Raw genomic sequence first — 20,497 nt, 5'->3', positions numbered from 1 at the left:
GTGAATTAGTTTGTGTGTATTTAAATTTGATGAATGACGAAAAACCTTTGAACACAGAACACTTAGAGGGCTTCTCTCCCATGTGAATTAGTTTGTGAGCATTTAAATTTTATGAATGACGAAAAACCTTTGAACACACAGAACACTTGTACGGTTTCTCCCCCATGTGAATTAGTTTGTGTGTATTTAAATTTGATGAATGAAGAAAAACCTTTGAACACACAGAACACTTGTGCGGCAGTTAGGGTGCATCAAACGCCCCATGATTTTCAAAAAGTTGTTGTATTTTAATGTCTATTCCCTCAAATGTTACACTTGTTGGTAGAAGTATGTATGCAAAAAATAGATGAAATCAGAGGTGGTCCTGGGTGGCCACCGGCCACTTTTATATATTTAGGGCCATTTAGGGCCACAGCTAAACTACTTTACAAGATAATGTAAAATTAACTACAAGATAATGTAAAATTAACCATTATACCTATATACAAAAGTAAAGTCCTACTTTTACTAAATGCCTAATATCAAACAGTTAAAACAACCTTACATGTCAATGTAAAATTAACCAAAATCGTTCTTCATATTACAAAGTTGTAGTACAGTGTTGTAGTATTGTACTTTCATTGATTAAAAGTTTGAAAATGTATTAAGCACAACGCCAATGTCACTACTCCAACTTTGCTCGTTTCCGCAAATTTGGCCTCGCTTTGCGGTCACATTCAACCACTTGAAGAAGATTTTGGAAGTGGTCTTCTCTTCTTGCAGTTGAGACAAAATCAGTTGCGAGCTTTACTGCTCTCTCCGCAGGGTCATTCACAACATTAAGCCCATCCACAATGGACTTGGCTGCCTTGAAGTGCTCATTGTTCTGCCAAGTGTCAACATCCTCTGTTAGGAAGGTCATATCTAGGTGAAGAAGGTTTACTGTAAACCACGAGTCCTCGTTCACAAGATCAGCCAGGGTTGTCGCTTCTGTAATTTTTGGAAATGACGGTTTGCCATATCCAGAACCGTAGCGGTGTTTTGGAGTGCTTGGCATTTCATCTGGTTGTATGGCCAGTAACACATCTGCAAGGGCACGACGATCCTTTTGAGGAATTGCATTGCTGAACAGTGCCAAAACAACCAGTTCTGGGGTTAAATACCACAAATGTCTATCAAAGGCTTTCACAGCGCTGACTGAAATGGTTGAGTTGACAGCTTTATAGTTGAGCAGAGTCTTGTAAAAGCACAAATCAAACCATGGGGCATTTGAAGCAGACTGACATATGAGCCACCAATCACAATAAATATAAACAACAAAAACAACAAACTCCTTCAGTTTTTTCTGTTGATGTTGTGTTGTTACAGTTCCTCGAGGTAGTAGAGAAATTTGCTCTTCAAGTAGGCATATTTTGATGGAATAAAGAATCTTTGACATCCACCTTGCTTTATGCATGGCCCCTGGTCTGTGGAGTGTTCCTTGTTTTGTGACATCATCATCGAGGACTACCTGGCAGAGTTGTGCCATTTCCTTGTAGTCTTCCCTACAGTATGAAGCGCTTGTGCGGATTGTGCTTAAAACCTTGTTTTTGCAGGATAAAAGCAGCTGTTGTGCATAGTCATTGTACATGGAAATGTCAATTTTGGTTAAACTTTCATTCTTTGCATGCGATATGCGTTCCCAATTCTTCTGGAATTTTTGGAACAAAGATACTTCTGGAGACTTTGATGCCTCAATTTTGAGAACGTCAAACACATGATCCAGGATTACCTCTCCAACATGATGGCGACATGCACACCACAGAAGAGCACGGTCCAGTTTTGATTGAATGGTAACACAGGCAGCTGTAACGTGTCCAGTGTTTGATGCTGTTGTGTCAAAACATAAGTTGACAACTGATTGTTTGCACTTCCATGAATGTAGATACGTGTAAGTGTGCTCGGCAATGATGTCACCTGATGACCTATCACTTCCAGGAGGATATCTAGCCACCCCCAGTAGCTTTACATCAGTGGCATTCCCAACCAACACTGGCAATCTTTCTTCCTTGACATTCTTGTTTGTGAGCGTTGGTATCTGCTTGCCATCCCAGTGAAGTGTTGCAGCTGTTGGGGCGATCCAATTTTCTTGAATATCTTTGGCGATAGCACTTGTTATTGATCGTCGAGCCTTATCAGCAGTTGAGTACGACTTGGCCACACGACGTGGATCACCTCCTGCCTCTTGAATTACAGCTTTGGTGAGCGCAACCTGTTGAACAGGAGTTATGTTTAGTCGAGTAGCAACAGACACAACTGAATGTCTTTTCAGAATATCATGAGGAATAAAGGCAGATGTACCTGCATATGTTGATCTGTGGTGACTACGCTTCCTTTGAAACTCTGGAATCGCCTCTTCTTCAGTTTCTTCCAAGCTATCTGCAGAGTCACTATCATCAGAGCATACAGAACTAATTGTCATCTCTTGTACACTGGATGATTCATGACGTTCTCGTCTTGAAGCTTCCGCTAAGAGGCGTTTTTCTTTTCTATGATCTTTATCAACTTTCTTCTTGTCAACACCACCAAATGAGGCTACTCTGTCAGATTTCATTGACTCTAAAAATACTCTATCTTCCTCATTCTTAATGTTTGTCATTACATCTTTTGTCCATACACCAAAGGTCTTATCAAGACGTTCATTCATGGTTTGCAACTTAGCCAAAGTGCTTGGAGATTCTCGGCGAGAAACAGGTATTTGACGCAATTTGTTATTGTCATTAAGAAGGTCAAGTATTAGTTTGCAGCATTGATGGTCTGAAAGCATAGGAATATTTGCTTTAGTGTAGAATTTTTTCAGCTGGATAAGGACGATGCTGGCAGATTTCCATTTCAGTGGCTGAGTTTGTTTGCCTTCACATATTTCTTTCTGGATGTACCACATCACGCATCGAAGAACCTGCCGGCAAGTTGGGAGGCGGACTCCTGTCAATGTACCATCTGCTTCTGTAAAAGCATTGCCAAGACCAAAAATGGCACTTGCTAATCTGGTCTTCTTATCTGCCATCTGAAAGAAAATAAAGGATATTATTAGACTACTAGTATGGGACCCACGATTAGACCTCCGATTTCATTCATGTAAAAATACAAACTAATTATCAAACCATCGTTTTTTGCATAAAATTGTTATATTTGTATTCCTCTCATCAAGACCTTCAATTTGATACCAAACATGACTAGGTTTGGGTGTAAAATAACAAAATCAAACATTTTTACATAGTGCGGCCCCGAAAATGGCCCTAAATATATAAAAGTGGCCGGTGGCCACCCAGGACCACCTCTGATTTCATTTATTTTTTGCATACATACTTCTACCAACAAGTGTAACATTTGAGAGAATAGACATTAAAATCCAAGAACCTAAGGGCGTTTGATGCACCCTAGCGGCAGTGCGGCTTCTCTCCCGTGTGAATTAGTTTGTGTGTATTTAAATTTGATGAACGACGAAAAACCTTAGAACACACACCACACTTGAACGGTTTCTCCCCCATGTGAATTAGTTTGTGTGTATTTAAATTTGATGAATGAGGAAAAACCTTCAAACACACACCACACTTGTACGGTTTCTCCCCCATGTGAATTAGTTTGTGTGTATTTAAATTTGATGAATGACGAAAAACATTTGAACACACAGAACACTTGTGCGGCTTCTCTCCCGTGTGAATTAGATTGTGTGCATTTAAATTTGATGAATGACGAAAAACCTTTGAACACACAGAACACTTGTACGGTTTCTCCCCCATGTGAATTAGTTTGTGTGTATTTAAATTTGATAAATGACGAAAAACCTTAGAACACACACCACACTTGTACGGTTTCTCCCCCATGTGAATTAGTTTGTGTGTACTTAAATTTGATGAATGACGAAAAACCTTTGAACACACAGAACACTTGTGCGGCTTCTCTCCCGTGTGAATTAGTTTGTGTGTATTTAAATTTGATGAAAGATGAAAAACCTTAGAACACACACCACACTTGAACGGTTTCTCCCCCATGTGAATTAGTTTGTGTGTATTTAAATTTGATGAATGACGAAAAACCTTAGAACACACCACACTTGTACGGTTTCTCCCCCATGTGAATTAGTTTGTGTGTATTTAAATTTGATGAATGACGAAAAACCTTTGAACACACAGAACACTTGTACGGTTTCTCCCCCGTGTGAATTAGTTTGTGTTTATTTAAATTTGATGAATGACGAAAAACCTTTGAACACACAGAACACTTGTGTGGCTTCTCTCCCGTGTGTATTAGTTTGTGTGCAATTAAATTTGATGAATGACGAAAAACCTTGAAACACACAGAACACTTGTGCGGCTTCTCTCCCGTGTGAATTAGTTTGTGTGTATTTAAATTTGATGAATGACGAAAAACCTTCAAACACACAGAACACTTGTGCGGCTTCTCTCCCGTGTGAATTAGTTTGTGTGCATTTAAATATGATGAATGACGAAAAACCTTTGAACACACACAACACTTGTACGGTTTCTCCCCCATGTGAATTAGTTTGTGTGTATTTAAATTTGATAAATGACGAAAAACCTTAGAACACACACCACACTTGTACGGTTTCTCCCCCATGTGAATTAGTTTGTGTGTATTTAAATTTGATGAATGACGAAAAACCTTAGAACACACACCACACTTGTACGGTTTCTCCCCCATGTGAATTAGTTTGTGTGTATTTATATTTGATGAATGACGAAAAACCTTTGAACACAGAACACTTGTGCGGCTTCTCTCCCATGTGAATTAGTTTGTGTGTATTAAAATTTGATGAATGACGAAAAACCTTAGAACACACACCACACTTGAACGGTTTCTCCCCCATGTGAATTAGTTTGTGTGTATTTAAATTTGATGAACGACGAAAAACCTTAGAACACACACCACACTTGAACGGTTTCTCCCCCATGTGAATTAGTTTGTGTGTATTTAAATTTGATGAATGAGGAAAAACCTTCGAACACACACCACACTTGTACGGTTTCTCCCCCATGTGAATTAGTTTGTGTGTATTTAAATTTGACTAGGGCATGCCCGTACTATATATATATCTAAAATTATATCCCCCCCCCCCCTCTATTTACATGAAATGGTTTGGTCCATTCGCAAAGCCAAAGCGGACGGCTTGCGAGTACGGTGACAATCCCCCCCCCCCCCCCCTCTATTTACATGGAATGGTTTGGTCCAAAGCGAACGGCTTGCGAGTACGGTGACAATCCCCCCCCCCCCCCCCCTCTATTTACATGAAATGGTTTGGTCCAAAGCGAACGGCTTGCGGAGTTTGGTAAAGAAATCGCCATAGCTCGGTAACTACTTGTCCGATTAATTTAAAACCTTGAAAAGGCACATCCTCGGGTCCCCAGCAATATACCTGGCAAGTTTCAAGTATATCGGACCGGTAGTTGTCGAGAAACAGCGGTCGCATACACACACACAGACACACACACACACAGAGATTACTGGAATTATAGATAGATGAATGACAAAAAACCTTTGAACACGCAGAACACTTGTGCGGCTTCTCTCCCATGTGAATTAGTTTGTGTGCATTTACATTTGATGAATGACGAGAAACCTTTGAACACACAGAACACTTGTACGGTTTCTCCCCCATGTGAATTAGTTTGTGTGTATTTAAATTTGATAAATGACGAAAAACCTTAGAACACACACCACACTTGTACGGTTTCTCCCCCATGTGAATTAGTTTGTGTGTATTTAAATTTGATGAATGACGAAAAACCTTTGAACACACAGAACACTTGTGCGGCTTCTCTCCCGTGTGAATTAGTTTGTGTGTATTTAAATTTGATGAATGACGAAAAACCTTAGAACACACACCACACTTGAACGGTTTCTCCCCCATGTGAATTAGTTTGTGTGTATTTAAATTTGATGAATGACGAAAAACCTTAGAACACACACCACACTTGTACGGTTTCTCCCCCATGTGAATTAGTTTGTGTGTATTTAAATTTGATGAATGACGAAAAACCTTTGAACACACAGAACACTTGTGTGGCTTCTCTCCCGTGTGTATTAGTTTGTGTGCAATGAAATTTGATGAATGACGAAAAACCTTCAAACACACAGAACACTTGTGCGGCTTCTCTCCCGTGTGAATTAGTTTGTGTGTATTTAAATTTGATGAATGACGAAAAACTTTCAAACACACAGAACACTTGTGCGGCTTCTCTCCCGTGTGAATTAGTTTGTGTGCATTTAAATATGATGAATGACGAAAAACCTTTGAACACACACAACACTTGTACGGTTTCTCCCCCATGTGAATTAGTTTGTGTGTATTTAAATTTGATGAATGACGAAAAACCTTAGAACACACACCACACTTGTACGGTTTCTCCCCCATGTGAATTAGTTTGTGTGTATTTAAATTTGATGAATGACGAAAAACCTTCAAACACACACCACACTTGTACGGTTTCTCCCCCATGTGAATTAGTTTGTGTGTATTTAAATTTGATGAATGACGAAAAACCTTCAAACACACACCACACTTGTGTGGCTTCTCTCCCGTGTGAATTAGTTTGTGTGCAATTAAATTTGATGAATGACGAAAAACCTTCAAACACACAGAACACTTGTGCGGCTTCTCTCCCGTGTGAATTAGTTTGTGTGTATTTAAGTTTGATGAATGACGAAAAACCTTCAAACACACAGAACACTTGTGCGGCTTCTCTCCCGTGTGAATTAGTTTGTGTGCATTTAAATTTGATAAATGACGAAAAACCTTAGAACACACACCACACTTGTACGGTTTCTCCCCCATGTGAATTAGTTTGTGTGTATTTAACTTTGATGAATGACGAAAAACCTTAGAACACACACCACACTTGTACGGTTTCTCCCCCATGTGAATTAGTTTGTGTGTATTTAAATTTGATGAATGACGAAAAACCTTAGAACACACACCACACTTGTATGGTTTCTCCCCCATGTGAATTAGTTTGTGTGTATTTAAATTTGATGAATGACGAAAAACCTTTGAACACACAGAACACTTGTGCGGTTTCTCCCCCATGTGAATTAGTTTGTGTGTATTTAAATTTGATAAACAACGAAAAACCTTAGAACACACACCACACTTGTACGGTTTCTCCCCCATGTGAATTAGTTTGTGTGTATTTAAATTTGATGAATGACGAAAAACCTTTGAACACACAGAACACTTGTGCGGCTTCTCTCCCATGTGAATTAGTTTGTGTGCATTTAAATTTGATGAATGACGAAAAACCTTTAAAAATACAGAACACTTGTACGGTTTCTCCCCCATGTGAATTAGTTTGTGTGTATTTAAATTTGATGAATGACGAAAAACCTTAGAACACACACCACACTTGTACGGTTTCTCCCCCATGTGAATTAGTTTGTGTGTATTTAAATTTGATGAATGACGAAAAACCTTAGAACACACACCACACTTGTACGGTTTCTCCCCCATGTGAATTAGTTTGTGTGTATTTAAATTTGATGAATGACGAAAAACCTTTGAACACACAGAACACTTGTGCGGCTTCTCTCCCGTGTGAATTAGTTTGTGTGTATTTAAATTTGATGAATGATGAAAAACCTTAGAACACATACCACACTTGAACGGTTTCTCCCCCATGTGAATTAGTTTGTGTGTATTTAAATTTGATGAATGACGAAAAACCTTTGAACACACAGAACACTTGAACGGGTTTTCCCCCATGTGAATTAGTTTGTGTGTATTTAAATTTGATAAATGACGAAAAACCTTAGAACACACACCACACTTGTATGGTTTCTCCCCCATGTGAATTAGTTTGTGTGTATTTAAATTTGATGAATGACGAAAAACCTTTGAACACACAGAACACTTGTGCGGTTTCTCCCCCATGTGAATTAGTTTGTGTGTATTTAAATTTGATAAATGACGAAAAACCTTAGAACACACACCACACTTGTACGGTTTCTCCCCCATGTGAATTAGTTTGTGTGTATTTAAATTTGATGAATGACGAAAAACCTTTGAACACAGAACACTTAGAGGGCTTCTCTCCCATGTGAATTAGTTTGTGAGCATTTAAATTTGATGAATGACGAAAAACCTTTGAACACACAGAACACTTGTACGGTTTCTCCCCCATGTGAATTAGTTTGTGTGTATTTAAATTTGATGAATGAAGAAAAACCTTTGAACACACAGAACACTTGTGCGGCAGTGCGGCTTCTCTCCCGTGTGAATTATTTTGTGTGTATTTAAATTTGATGAACGACGAAAAACCTTAGAACACACACCACACTTGAACGGTTTCTCCCCCATGTGAATTAGTTTGTGTGTATTTAAATTTGATAAATGACGAAAAACCTTAGAACACACACCACACTTGTACGGTTTCTCCCCCATGTGAATTAGTTTGTGTGTACTTAAATTTGATGAATGACGAAAAACCTTTGAACACACAGAACACTTGTGCGGCTTCTCTCCCGTGTGAATTAGATTGTGTGCATTTAAATTTGATGAATGACGAAAAACCTTTGAACACACAGAACACTTGTACGGTTTCTCCCCCATGTGAATTAGTTTGTGTGTATTTAAATTTGATAAATGACGAAAAACCTTAGAACACACACCACACTTGTACGGTTTCTCCCCCATGTGAATTAGTTTGTGTGTACTTAAATTTGATGAATGACGAAAAACCTTTGAACACACAGAACACTTGTGCGGCTTCTCTCCCGTGTGAATTAGTTTGTGTGTATTTAAATTTGATGAATGATGAAAAACCTTAGAACACACACCACACTTGAACGGTTTCTCCCCCATGTGAATTAGTTTGTGTGTATTTAAATTTGATGAATGACGAAAAACCTTAGAACACACCACACTTGTACGGTTTCTCCCCCATGTGAATTAGTTTGTGTGTATTTAAATTTGATGAATGACGAAAAACCTTAGAACACACCACACTTGTACGGTTTCTCCCCCATGTGAATTAGTTTGTGTGTATTTAAATTTGATGAATGACGAAAAACCTTTGAACACACAGAACACTTGTACGGTTTCTCCCCCGTGTGAATTAGTTTGTGTTTATTTAAATTTGATGAATGACGAAAAACCTTTGAACACACAGAACACTTGTGTGGCTTCTCTCCCGTGTGTATTAGTTTGTGTGCAATTAAATTTGATGAATGACGAAAAACCTTCAAACACACAGAACACTTGTGCGGCTTCTCTCCCGTGTGAATTAGTTTGTGTGTATTTAAATTTGATGAATGACGAAAAACCTTCAAACACACAGAACACTTGTGCGGCTTCTCTCCCGTGTGAATTAGTTTGTGTGCATTTAAATATGATGAATGACGAAAAACCTTTGAACACACACAACACTTGTACGGTTTCTCCCCCATGTGAATTAGTTTGTGTGTATTTAAATTTGATAAATGACGAAAAACCTTAGAACACACACCACACTTGTACGGTTTCTCCCCCATGTGAATTAGTTTGTGTGTATTTAAATTTGATGAATGACGAAAAACCTTAGAACACACACCACACTTGTACGGTTTCTCCCCCATGTGAATTAGTTTGTGTGTATTTATATTTGATGAATGACGAAAAACCTTTGAACACAGAACACTTGTGCGGCTTCTCTCCCGTGTGAATTAGTTTGTGTGTATTAAAATTTGATGAATGACGAAAAACCTTAGAACACACACCACACTTGAACGGTTTCTCCCCCATGTGAATTAGTTTGTGTGTATTTAAATTTGATGAACGACGAAAAACCTTAGAACACACACCACACTTGAACGGTTTCTCCCCCATGTGAATTAGTTTGTGTGTATTTAAATTTGATGAATGAGGAAAAACCTTCGAACACACACCACACTTGTACGGTTTCTCCCCCATGTGAATTAGTTTGTGTGTATTTAAATTTGACTAGGGCATGCCCGTACTATATATATATCTAAAATTATATCCCCCCCCTCTATTTACATGAAATGGTTTGGTCCATTCGCAAAGCCAAAGCGGACGGCTTGCGAGTACGGTGACAATCCCCCCCCTCTATTTACATGAAATGGTTTGGTCCAAAGCGAACGGCTTGCGAGTACGGTGACAATCCCCCCCCCCCCCCTCTATTTACATGGAATGGTTTGGTCCAAAGCGAACGGCTTGCGAGTACGGTGACAATCCCCCCCCCCCCCCCCCCTCTATTTACATGAAATGGTTTGGTCCAAAGCGAACGGCTTGCGGAGTTTGGTAAAGAAATCGCCATAGCTCGGTAACTACTTGTCCGATTAATTTAAAACCTTGAAAAGGCACATCCTCGGGTCCCCAGCAATATACCTGGCAAGTTTCAAGTATATCGGACCGGTAGTTGTCGAGAAACAGCGGTCGCATACACACACACAGACACACAGACACACACACACACAGAGATTACTGGAATTATAGATAGATGAATGACAAAAAACCTTTGAACACGCAGAACACTTATGCGGCTTCTCTCCCATGTGAATTAGTTTGTGTGCATTTACATTTGATGAATGACGAAAAACCTTTGAACACACAGAACACTTGTACGGTTTCTCCCCCATGTGAATTAGTTTGTGTGTATTTAAATTTGATAAATGACGAAAAACCTTAGAACACACACCACACTTGTACGGTTTCTCCCCCATGTGAATTAGTTTGTGTGTATTTAAATTTGATGAATGACGAAAAACATTTGAACACACAGAACACTTGTGCGGCTTCTCTCCCATGTGAATTAGTTTGTGTGCATTTAAATTTGATGAATGACGAAAAACCTTTGAACACACAGAACACTTGTACGGTTTCTCCCCCATGTGAATTAGTTTGTGTGTATTTAAATTTGATGAATGACGAAAAACCTTAGAACACACACCACACTTGTGCGGCTTCTCTCCCGTGTGAATTAGTTTGTGTGCAATTAAATTTGATGAATGACGAAAAACCTTCAAACACACAGAACACTTGTGCGGCTTCTCTCCCGTGTGAATTAGTTTGTGTGTATTTAAGTTTGATGAATGACGAAAAACCTTCAAACACACAGAACACTTGTGCGGCTTCTCTCCCGTGTGAATTAGTTTGTGTGCATTTAAATATGATGAATGACGAAAAACCTTTGAACACACACAACACTTGTACGGTTTCTCCCCCATGTGAATTAGTTTGTGTGTATTTATATTTGATGAATGACGAAAAACCTTAGAACACACACCACACTTGTACGGTTTCTCCCCCATGTGAATTAGTTTGTGTGTATTTAAATTTGATAAATGACGAAAAACCTTAGAACACACACCACACTTGTATGGTTTCTCCCCCATGTGAATTAGTTTGTGTGTATTTAAATTTGATGAATGACGAAAAACCTTTGAACACACAGAACACTTGTGCGGTTTCTCCCCCATGTGAATTAGTTTGTGTGTATTTAAATTTGATAAACAACGAAAAACCTGAGAACACACACCACACTTGTACGGTTTCTCCCCCATGTGAATTAGTTTGTGTGTATTTAAATTTGATGAATGACGAAAAACCTTTGAAAACACAGAACACTTGTGCGGCTTCTCTCCCATGTGAATTAGTTTGTGTGCATTTAAATTTGATGAATGACGAAAAACCTTTGAACACACAGAACACTTGTACGGTTTCTCCCCCATGTGAATTAGTTTGTGTGTATTTAAATTTGATGAATGACGAAAAACCTTAGAACACACACCACACTTGTACGGTTTCTCCCCCATGTGAATTAGTTTGTGTGTATTTAAATTTGATGAATGACGAAAAACCTTAGAACACACACCACACTTGTACGGTTTCTCCCCCATGTGAATTAGTTTGTGTGTATTTAAATTTGATGAATGACGAAAAACCTTTGAACACACAGAACACTTGTGCGGCTTCTCTCCCGTGTGAATTAGTTTGTGTGTATTTAAATTTGATGAATGATGAAAAACCTTAGAACACATACCACACTTGAACGGTTTCTCCCCCATGTGAATTAGTTTGTGTGTATTTAAATTTGATGAATGACGAAAAACCTTTGAACACACAGAACACTTGAATGGGTTTTCCCCCATGTGAATTAGTTTGTGTGTATTTAAATTTGATAAATGACGAAAAACCTTAGAACACACACCCCACTTGTACGGTTTCTCCCCCATGTGAATTAGTTTGTGTGTATTTAAATTTGATGAATGACGAAAAACCTTTGAACACACAGAACACTTGTGCGGCTTCTCTCCCGTGTGAATTAGTTTGTGTGTATTTAAGTTTGATGAATGACGAAAAACCTTCAAACCCACAGAACACTTGTGCGGCTTCTCTCCCGTGTGAATTAGTTTGTGTGCATTTAAATATGATGAATGACGAAAAACCTTTGAACACACACAACACTTGTACGGTTTCTCCCCCATGTGAATTAGTTTATGTGTATTTAAATTTGATAAATGACGAAAAACCTTAGAACACACACCACACTTGTACGGTTTCTCCCCCATGTGAATTAGTTTGTGTGTATTTAAATTTGATGAATGACGAAAAACCTTAGAACACACACCACACTTGTACGGTTTCTCCCCCATGTGAATTAGTTTGTGTGTATTTAAATTTGATAAATGACGAAAAACCTTAGAAGACACACCACACTTGTATGGTTTCTCCCCCATGTGAATTAGTTTGTGTGTATTTAAATTTGATGAATGACGAAAAACCTTTGAACACACAGAACACTTGTGCGGTTTCTCCCCATGTGAATTAGTTTGTGTGTATTTAAATTTGATAAACAACGAAAAACCTTAGAACACACACCACACTTGTACGGTTTCTCCCCCATGTGAATTAGTTTGTGTGTATTTAAATTTGATGAATGACGAAAAACCTTTGAACACACAGAACACTTGTGCGGCTTCTCTCCCATGTGAATTAGTTTGTGTGCATTTAAATTTGATGAATGACGAAAAACCTTTGAACACACAGAACACTTGTACGGTTTCTCCCCCATGTGAATTAGTTTGTGTGTATTTAAATTTGATGAATGACGAAAAACCTTAGAACACACACCACACTTGTACGGTTTCTCCCCCATGTGAATTAGTTTGTGTGTATTTAAATTTGATGAATGACGAAAAACCTTAGAACACACACCACACTTGTACGGTTTCTCCCCCATGTGAATTAGTTTGTGTGTATTTAAATTTGATGAATGACGAAAAACCTTTGAACACACAGAACACTTGTGCGGCTTCTCTCCCGTGTGAATTAGTTTGTGTGTATTTAAATTTGATGAATGATGAAAAACCTTAGAACACATACCACACTTGAACGGTTTCTCCCCCATGTGAATTAGTTTGTGTGTATTTAAATTTGATGAATGACGAAAAATCTTTGAACACACAGAACACTTGAACGGGTTTTCCCCCATGTGAATTAGTTTGTGTGTATTTAAATTTGATAAATGACGAAAAACCTTAGAACACACACCCCACTTGTACGGTTTCTCCCCCATGTGAATTAGTTTGTGTGTATTTAAATTTGATGAATGACGAAAAACCTTTGAACACACAGAACACTTGTGTGGTTTCTCCCCCATGTGAATTAGTTTGTGTGTATTTAAATTTGATAAATGACGAAAAACCTTAGAACACACACCACACTTGTACGGTTTCTCCCCCATGTGAATTAGTTTGTGTGTATTTAAATTTGATGAATGACGAAAAACATTTGAACACACAGAACACTTGTGCGGCTTCTCTCCCATGTGAATTAGTTTGTGTGCATTTAAATTTGATGAATGACGAAAAACCTTTGAACACACAGAACACTTGTACGGTTTCTCCCCCATGTGAATTAGTTTGTGTGTATTTAAATTTGATGAATGACGAAAAACCTTAGAACACACACCACACTTGAATGGTTTCTCCCCCATGTGAATTAGTTTGTGTGTATTTAAATTTGATGAATGACGAAAAACCTTTGAACACACAGAACACTTGTACGGTTTCTCCCCCATGTGAATTAGTTTGTGTGTATTTAAATTTGATAAATGACGAAAAACCTTAGAACACACACCACACTTGTATGGTTTCTCCCCCATGTGAATTAGTTTGTGTGTATTTAAATTTGATGAATGACGAAAAACCTTTGAACACACAGAACACTTGTGCGGTTTCTCCCCCATGTGAATTAGTTTGTGTGTATTTAAATTTGATAAATGACGAAAAACCTTAGAACACACACCACACTTGTACGGTTTCTCCCCCATGTGAATTAGTTTGTGTGTATTTAAATTTGATGAATGACGAAAAACCTTTGAACACAGAACACTTAGAGGGCTTCTCTCCCATGTGAATTAGTTTGTGAGCATTTAAATTTTATGAATGACGAAAAACCTTTGAACACACAGAACACTTGTACGGTTTCTCCCCCATGTGAATTAGTTTGTGTGTATTTAAATTTGATGAATGAAGAAAAACCTTTGAACACACAGAACACTTGTGCGGCAGACGGCAGTGCGGCTTCTCTCCCGTGTGAATTAGTTTGTGTGTATTTAAATTTGATGAACGACGAAAAACCTTAGAACACACACCACACTTGAACGGTTTCTCCCCCATGTGAATTAGTTTGTGTGTATTTAAATTTGATGAATGAGGAAAAACCTTCAAACACACACCACACTTGTACGGTTTCTCCCCCATGTGAATTAGTTTGTGTGTATTTAAATTTGATGAATGACGAAAAACATTTGAACACACAGAACACTTGTGCGGCTTCTCTCCCGTGTGAATTAGATTGTGTGCATTTAAATTTGATGAATGACGAAAAACCTTTGAACACACAGAACACTTGTACGGTTTCTCCCCCATGTGAATTAGTTTGTGTGTATTTAAATTTGATAAATGACGAAAAACCTTAGAACACACACCACACTTGTACGGTTTCTCCCCCATGTGAATTAGTTTGTGTGTACTTAAATTTGATGAATGACGAAAAACCTTTGAACACACAGAACACTTGTGCGGCTTCTCTCCCGTGTGAATTAGTTTGTGTGTATTTAAATTTGATGAAAGATGAAAAACCTTAGAACACACACCACACTTGAACGGTTTCTCCCCCATGTGAATTAGTTTGTGTGTATTTAAATTTGATGAATGACGAAAAACCTTAGAACACACCACACTTGTACGGTTTCTCCCCCATGTGAATTAGTTTGTGTGTATTTAAATTTGATGAATGACGAAAAACCTTTGAACACACAGAACACTTGTACGGTTTCTCCCCCGTGTGAATTAGTTTGTGTTTATTTAAATTTGATGAATGACGAAAAACCTTTGAACACACAGAACACTTGTGTGGCTTCTCTCCCGTGTGTATTAGTTTGTGTGCAATTAAATTTGATGAATGACGAAAAACCTTGAAACACACAGAACACTTGTGCGGCTTCTCTCCCGTGTGAATTAGTTTGTGTGTATTTAAATTTGATGAATGACGAAAAACCTTCAAACACACAGAACACTTGTGCGGCTTCTCTCCCGTGTGAATTAGTTTGTGTGCATTTAAATATGATGAATGACGAAAAACCTTTGAACACACACAACACTTGTACGGTTTCTCCCCCATGTGAATTAGTTTGTGTGTATTTAAATTTGATAAATGACGAAAAACCTTAGAACACACACCACACTTGTACGGTTTCTCCCCCATGTGAATTAGTTTGTGTGTATTTAAATTTGATGAATGACGAAAAACCTTAGAACACACACCACACTTGTACGGTTTCTCCCCCATGTGAATTAGTTTGTGTGTATTTATATTTGATGAATGACGAAAAACCTTTGAACACAGAACACTTGTGCGGCTTCTCTCCCATGTGAATTAGTTTGTGTGTATTAAAATTTGATGAATGACGAAAAACCTTAGAACACACACCACACTTGAACGGTTTCTCCCCCATGTGAATTAGTTTGTGTGTATTTAAATTTGATGAACGACGAAAAACCTTAGAACACACACCACACTTGAACGGTTTCTCCCCCATGTGAATTAGTTTGTGTGTATTTAAATTTGATGAATGAGGAAAAACCTTCGAGAACACACCACACTTGTACGGTTTCTCCCCCATGTGAATTAGTTTGTGTGTATTTAAATTTGACTAGGGCATGCCCGTACTATATATATATCTAAAATTATATCCCCCCCCCCCCTCTATTTACATGAAATGGTTTGGTCCATTCGCAAAGCCAAAGCGGACGGCTTGCGAGTACGGTGACAATCCCCCCCCCCCCCCCCCCTCTATTTACATGGAATGGTTTGGTCCAAAGCGAACGGCTTTCGAGTACGGTGACAATCCCCCCCCCCCCCCTCTATTTACATGAAATGGTTTGGTCCAAAGCGAACGGCTTGCGGAGTTTGGTAAAGAAATCGCCATAGCTCGGTAACTACTTGTCCGATTAATTTAAAACCTTGAAAAGGCACATCCTCGGGTCCCCAGCAATATACCTGGCAAGTTTCAAGTATATCGGACCGGTAGTTGTCGAGAAACAGCGGTCGCATACACACACACAGACACACACACACACAGAGATTACTGGAATTATAGATAGATGAATGACAAAAAACCTTTGAACACGCAGAACACTTGTGCGGCTTCTCTCCCATGTGAATTAGTTTGTGTGCATTTACATTTGATGAATGACGAGAAACCTTTGAACACACAGAACACTTGTACGGTTTCTCCCCCATGTGAATTAGTTTGTGTGTATTTAACTTTGATAAATGACGAAAAACCTTAGAACACACACCACACTTGTACGGTTTCTCCCCCATGTGAATTAGTTTGTGTGTATTTAAATTTGATGAATGACGAAAAACCTTTGAACACACAGAACACTTGTGCGGCTTCTCTCCCGTGTGAATTAGTTTGTGTGTATTTAAATTTGATGAATGACGAAAAACCTTAGAACACACACCACACTTGAACGGTTTCTCCCCCATGTGAATTAGTTTGTGTGTATTTAAATTTGATGAATGACGAAAAACCTTAGAACACACACCACACTTGTACGGTTTCTCCCCCATGTGAATTAGTTTGTGTGTATTTAAATTTGATGAATGACGAAAAACCTTTGAACACACAGAACACTTGTGTGGCTTCTCTCCCGTGTGTATTAGTTTGTGTGCAATGAAATTTGATGAATGACGAAAAACCTTCAAACACACAGAACACTTGTGCGGCTTCTCTCCCGTGTGAATTAGTTTGTGTGTATTTAAATTTGATGAATGACGAAAAACTTTCAAACACACAGAACACTTGTGCGGCTTCTCTCCCGTGTGAATTAGTTTGTGTGCATTTAAATATGATGAATGACGAAAAACCTTTGAACACACACAACACTTGTACGGTTTCTCCCCCATGTGAATTAGTTTGTGTGTATTTAAATTTGATGAATGACGAAAAACCTTAGAACACACACCACACTTGTACGGTTTCTCCCCCATGTGAATTAGTTTGTGTGTATTTAAATTTGATGAATGACGAAAAACCTTCAAACACACACCACACTTGTACGGTTTCTCCCCCATGTGAATTAGTTTGTGTGTATTTAAATTTGATGAATGACGAAAAACCTTCAAACACACACCACACTTGTGTGGCTTCTCTCCCGTGTGAATTAGTTTGTGTGCAATTAAATTTGATGAATGACGAAAAACCTTCAAACACACAGAACACTTGTGCGGCTTCTCTCCCGTGTGAATTAGTTTGTGTGTATTTAAGTTTGATGAATGACGAAAAACCTTCAAACACACAGAACACTTGTGCGGCTTCTCTCCCGTGTGAATTAGTTTGTGTGCATTTAAATTTGATAAATGACGAAAAACCTTAGAACACACACCACACTTGTACGGTTTCTCCCCCATGTGAATTAGTTTGTGTGTATTTAACTTTGATGAATGACGAAAAACCTTAGAACACACACCACACTTGTACGGTTTCTCCCCCATGTGAATTAGTTTGTGTGTATTTAAATTTGATGAATGACGAAAAACCTTAGAACACACACCACACTTGTATGGTTTCTCCCCCATGTGAATTAGTTTGTGTGTATTTAAATTTGATGAATGACGAAAAACCTTTGAACACACAGAACACTTGTGCGGTTTCTCCCCCATGTGAATTAGTTTGTGTGTATTTAAATTTGATAAACAACGAAAAACCTTAGAACACACACCACACTTGTACGGTTTCTCCCCCATGTGAATTAGTTTGTGTGTATTTAAATTTGATGAATGACGAAAAACCTTTGAACACACAGAACACTTGTGCGGCTTCTCTCCCATGTGAATTAGTTTGTGTGCATTTAAATTTGATGAATGACGAAAAACCTTTAAAAATACAGAACACTTGTACGGTTTCTCCCCCATGTGAATTAGTTTGTGTGTATTTAAATTTGATGAATGACGAAAAACCTTAGAACACACACCACACTTGTACGGTTTCTCCCCCATGTGAATTAGTTTGTGTGTATTTAAATTTGATGAATGACGAAAAACCTTAGAACACACACCACACTTGTACGGTTTCTCCCCCATGTGAATTAGTTTGTGTGTATTTAAATTTGATGAATGACGAAAAACCTTTGAACACACAGAACACTTGTGCGGCTTCTCTCCCGTGTGAATTAGTTTGTGTGTATTTAAATTTGATGAATGATGAAAAACCTTAGAACACATACCACACTTGAACGGTTTCTCCCCCATGTGAATTAGTTTGTGTGTATTTAAATTTGATGAATGACGAAAAACCTTTGAACACACAGAACACTTGAACGGGTTTTCCCCCATGTGAATTAGTTTGTGTGTATTTAAATTTGATAAATGACGAAAAACCTTAGAACACACACCCCACTTGTACGGTTTCTCCCCCATGTGAATTAGTTTGTGTGTATTTAAATTTGATGAATGACGAAAAACCTTTGAACACACAGAACACTTGTGTGGTTTCTCCCCCATGTGAATTAGTTTGTGTGTATTTAAATTTGATAAACAACGAAAAACCTTAGAACACACACCACACTTGTACGGTTTCTCCCCCATGTGAATTAGTTTGTGTGTATTTAAATTTGATGAATGACGAAAAACCTTTGAACACACAGAACACTTGTGCGGCTTCTCTCCCATGTGAATTAGTTTGTGTGCATTTAAATTTGATGAATGACGAAAAACCTTTGAACACACAGAACACTTGTACGGTTTCTCCCCCATGTGAATTAGTTTGTGTGTATTTAAATTTGATGAATGACGAAAAACCTTAGAACACACACCACACTTGTACGGTTTCTCCCCCATGTGAATTAGTTTGTGTGTATTTAAATTTGATGAATGACGAAAAACCTTAGAACACACACCACACTTGTACGGTTTCTCCCCCATGTGAATTAGTTTGTGTGTATTTAAATTTGATGAATGACGAAAAACCTTTGAACACACAGAACACTTGTGCGGCTTCTCTCCCGTGTGAATTAGTTTGTGTGTATTTAAATTTGATGAATGATGAAAAACCTTAGAACACATACCACACTTGAACGGTTTCTCCCCCATGTGAATTAGTTTGTGTGTATTTAAATTTGATGAATGACGAAAAATCTTTGAACACACAGAACACTTGAACGGGTTTTCCCCCATGTGAATTAGTTTGTGTGTATTTAAATTTGATAAATGACGAAAAACCTTAGAACACACACCCCACTTGTACGGTTTCTCCCCCATGTGAATTAGTTTGTGTGTATTTAAATTTGATGAATGACGAAAAACCTTTGAACACACAGAACACTTGTGTGGTTTCTCCCCCATGTGAATTAGTTTGTGTGTATTTAAATTTGATAAATGACGAAAAACCTTTGAACACACAGAACACTTGTACGGTTTCTCCCCCATGTGAATTAGTTTGTGTGTATTTAAATTTGATGAATGACGAAAAACCTTAGAACACACACCACACTTGAATGGTTTCTCCCCCATGTGAATTAGTTTGTGTGTATTTAAATTTGATGAATGACGAAAAACCTTTGAACACACAGAACACTTGTACGGTTTCTCCCCCATGTGAATTAGTTTGTGTGTATTTAAATTTGATAAATGACGAAAAACCTTAGAACACACACCACACTTGTATGGTTTCTCCCCCATGTGAATTAGTTTGTGTGTATTTAAATTTGATGAATGACGAAAAACCTTTGAACACACAGAACACTTGTGCGGTTTCTCCCCCATGTGAATTAGTTTGTGTGTATTTAAATTTGATAAATGACGAAAAACCTTAGAACACACACCACACTTGTACGGTTTCTCCCCCATGTGAATTAGTTTGTGTGTATTTAAATTTGATGAATGACGAAAAACCTTTGAACACAGAACACTTAGAGGGCTTCTCTCCCATGTGAATTAGTTTGTGAGCAT

At 38.2% G+C, this 20,497-nt stretch overlaps 3 protein-coding genes across 3 annotated transcripts; all 3 read right to left on the bottom strand.

The window, feature by feature from the left end:
* Positions 1–62: 62 nt before the first annotated feature.
* LOC144892711 (uncharacterized) lies at positions 63–7,990 on the bottom strand. The gene is given in 5 exon segments (XM_078781025.1): positions 63–70; positions 3,485–4,068; positions 4,070–4,476; positions 5,516–7,279; positions 7,364–7,990. Coding segments are annotated over 5 exon segments (3,390 nt in total).
* A 62-nt stretch (positions 7,991–8,052) lies between these two features.
* LOC144892710 (uncharacterized) lies at positions 8,053–14,138 on the bottom strand. Its single transcript, XM_078781024.1, has 6 exons — positions 13,596–14,138; positions 13,008–13,511; positions 10,573–12,336; positions 9,046–9,633; positions 8,392–8,881; positions 8,053–8,060 (listed from the first exon to the last, which is right to left on the bottom strand). The coding sequence occupies exons 1-6, from the start codon at positions 14,136–14,138 to the stop codon at positions 8,053–8,055; spliced, it is 3,897 nt and encodes a 1,298-aa protein (XP_078637150.1).
* A 277-nt stretch (positions 14,139–14,415) lies between these two features.
* On the bottom strand, positions 14,416–20,395 carry LOC144892709 (uncharacterized). The gene is made up of 5 exons (XM_078781023.1): positions 19,097–20,395; positions 16,745–18,844; positions 15,287–15,874; positions 14,518–15,204; positions 14,416–14,433 (listed from the first exon to the last, which is right to left on the bottom strand). Exons 1-5 carry the CDS (start codon positions 20,393–20,395, stop codon positions 14,416–14,418), a joined length of 4,692 nt encoding a protein of 1,563 aa, XP_078637149.1.
* Between the last annotated feature and the right edge of the window lie 102 nt (positions 20,396–20,497).

The sequence above is a fragment of the Myxine glutinosa genome, chromosome 6, assembly GCF_964187855.1.
Source record: "Myxine glutinosa chromosome 6, kmMyxGlut1.1, whole genome shotgun sequence".
Classification (NCBI taxonomy): Eukaryota; Metazoa; Chordata; class Myxini; order Myxiniformes; family Myxinidae; genus Myxine; species Myxine glutinosa.
Note: the sequence above shows the minus strand (reverse complement) of the source record. Positions and strands in the feature narration are given on the sequence as shown.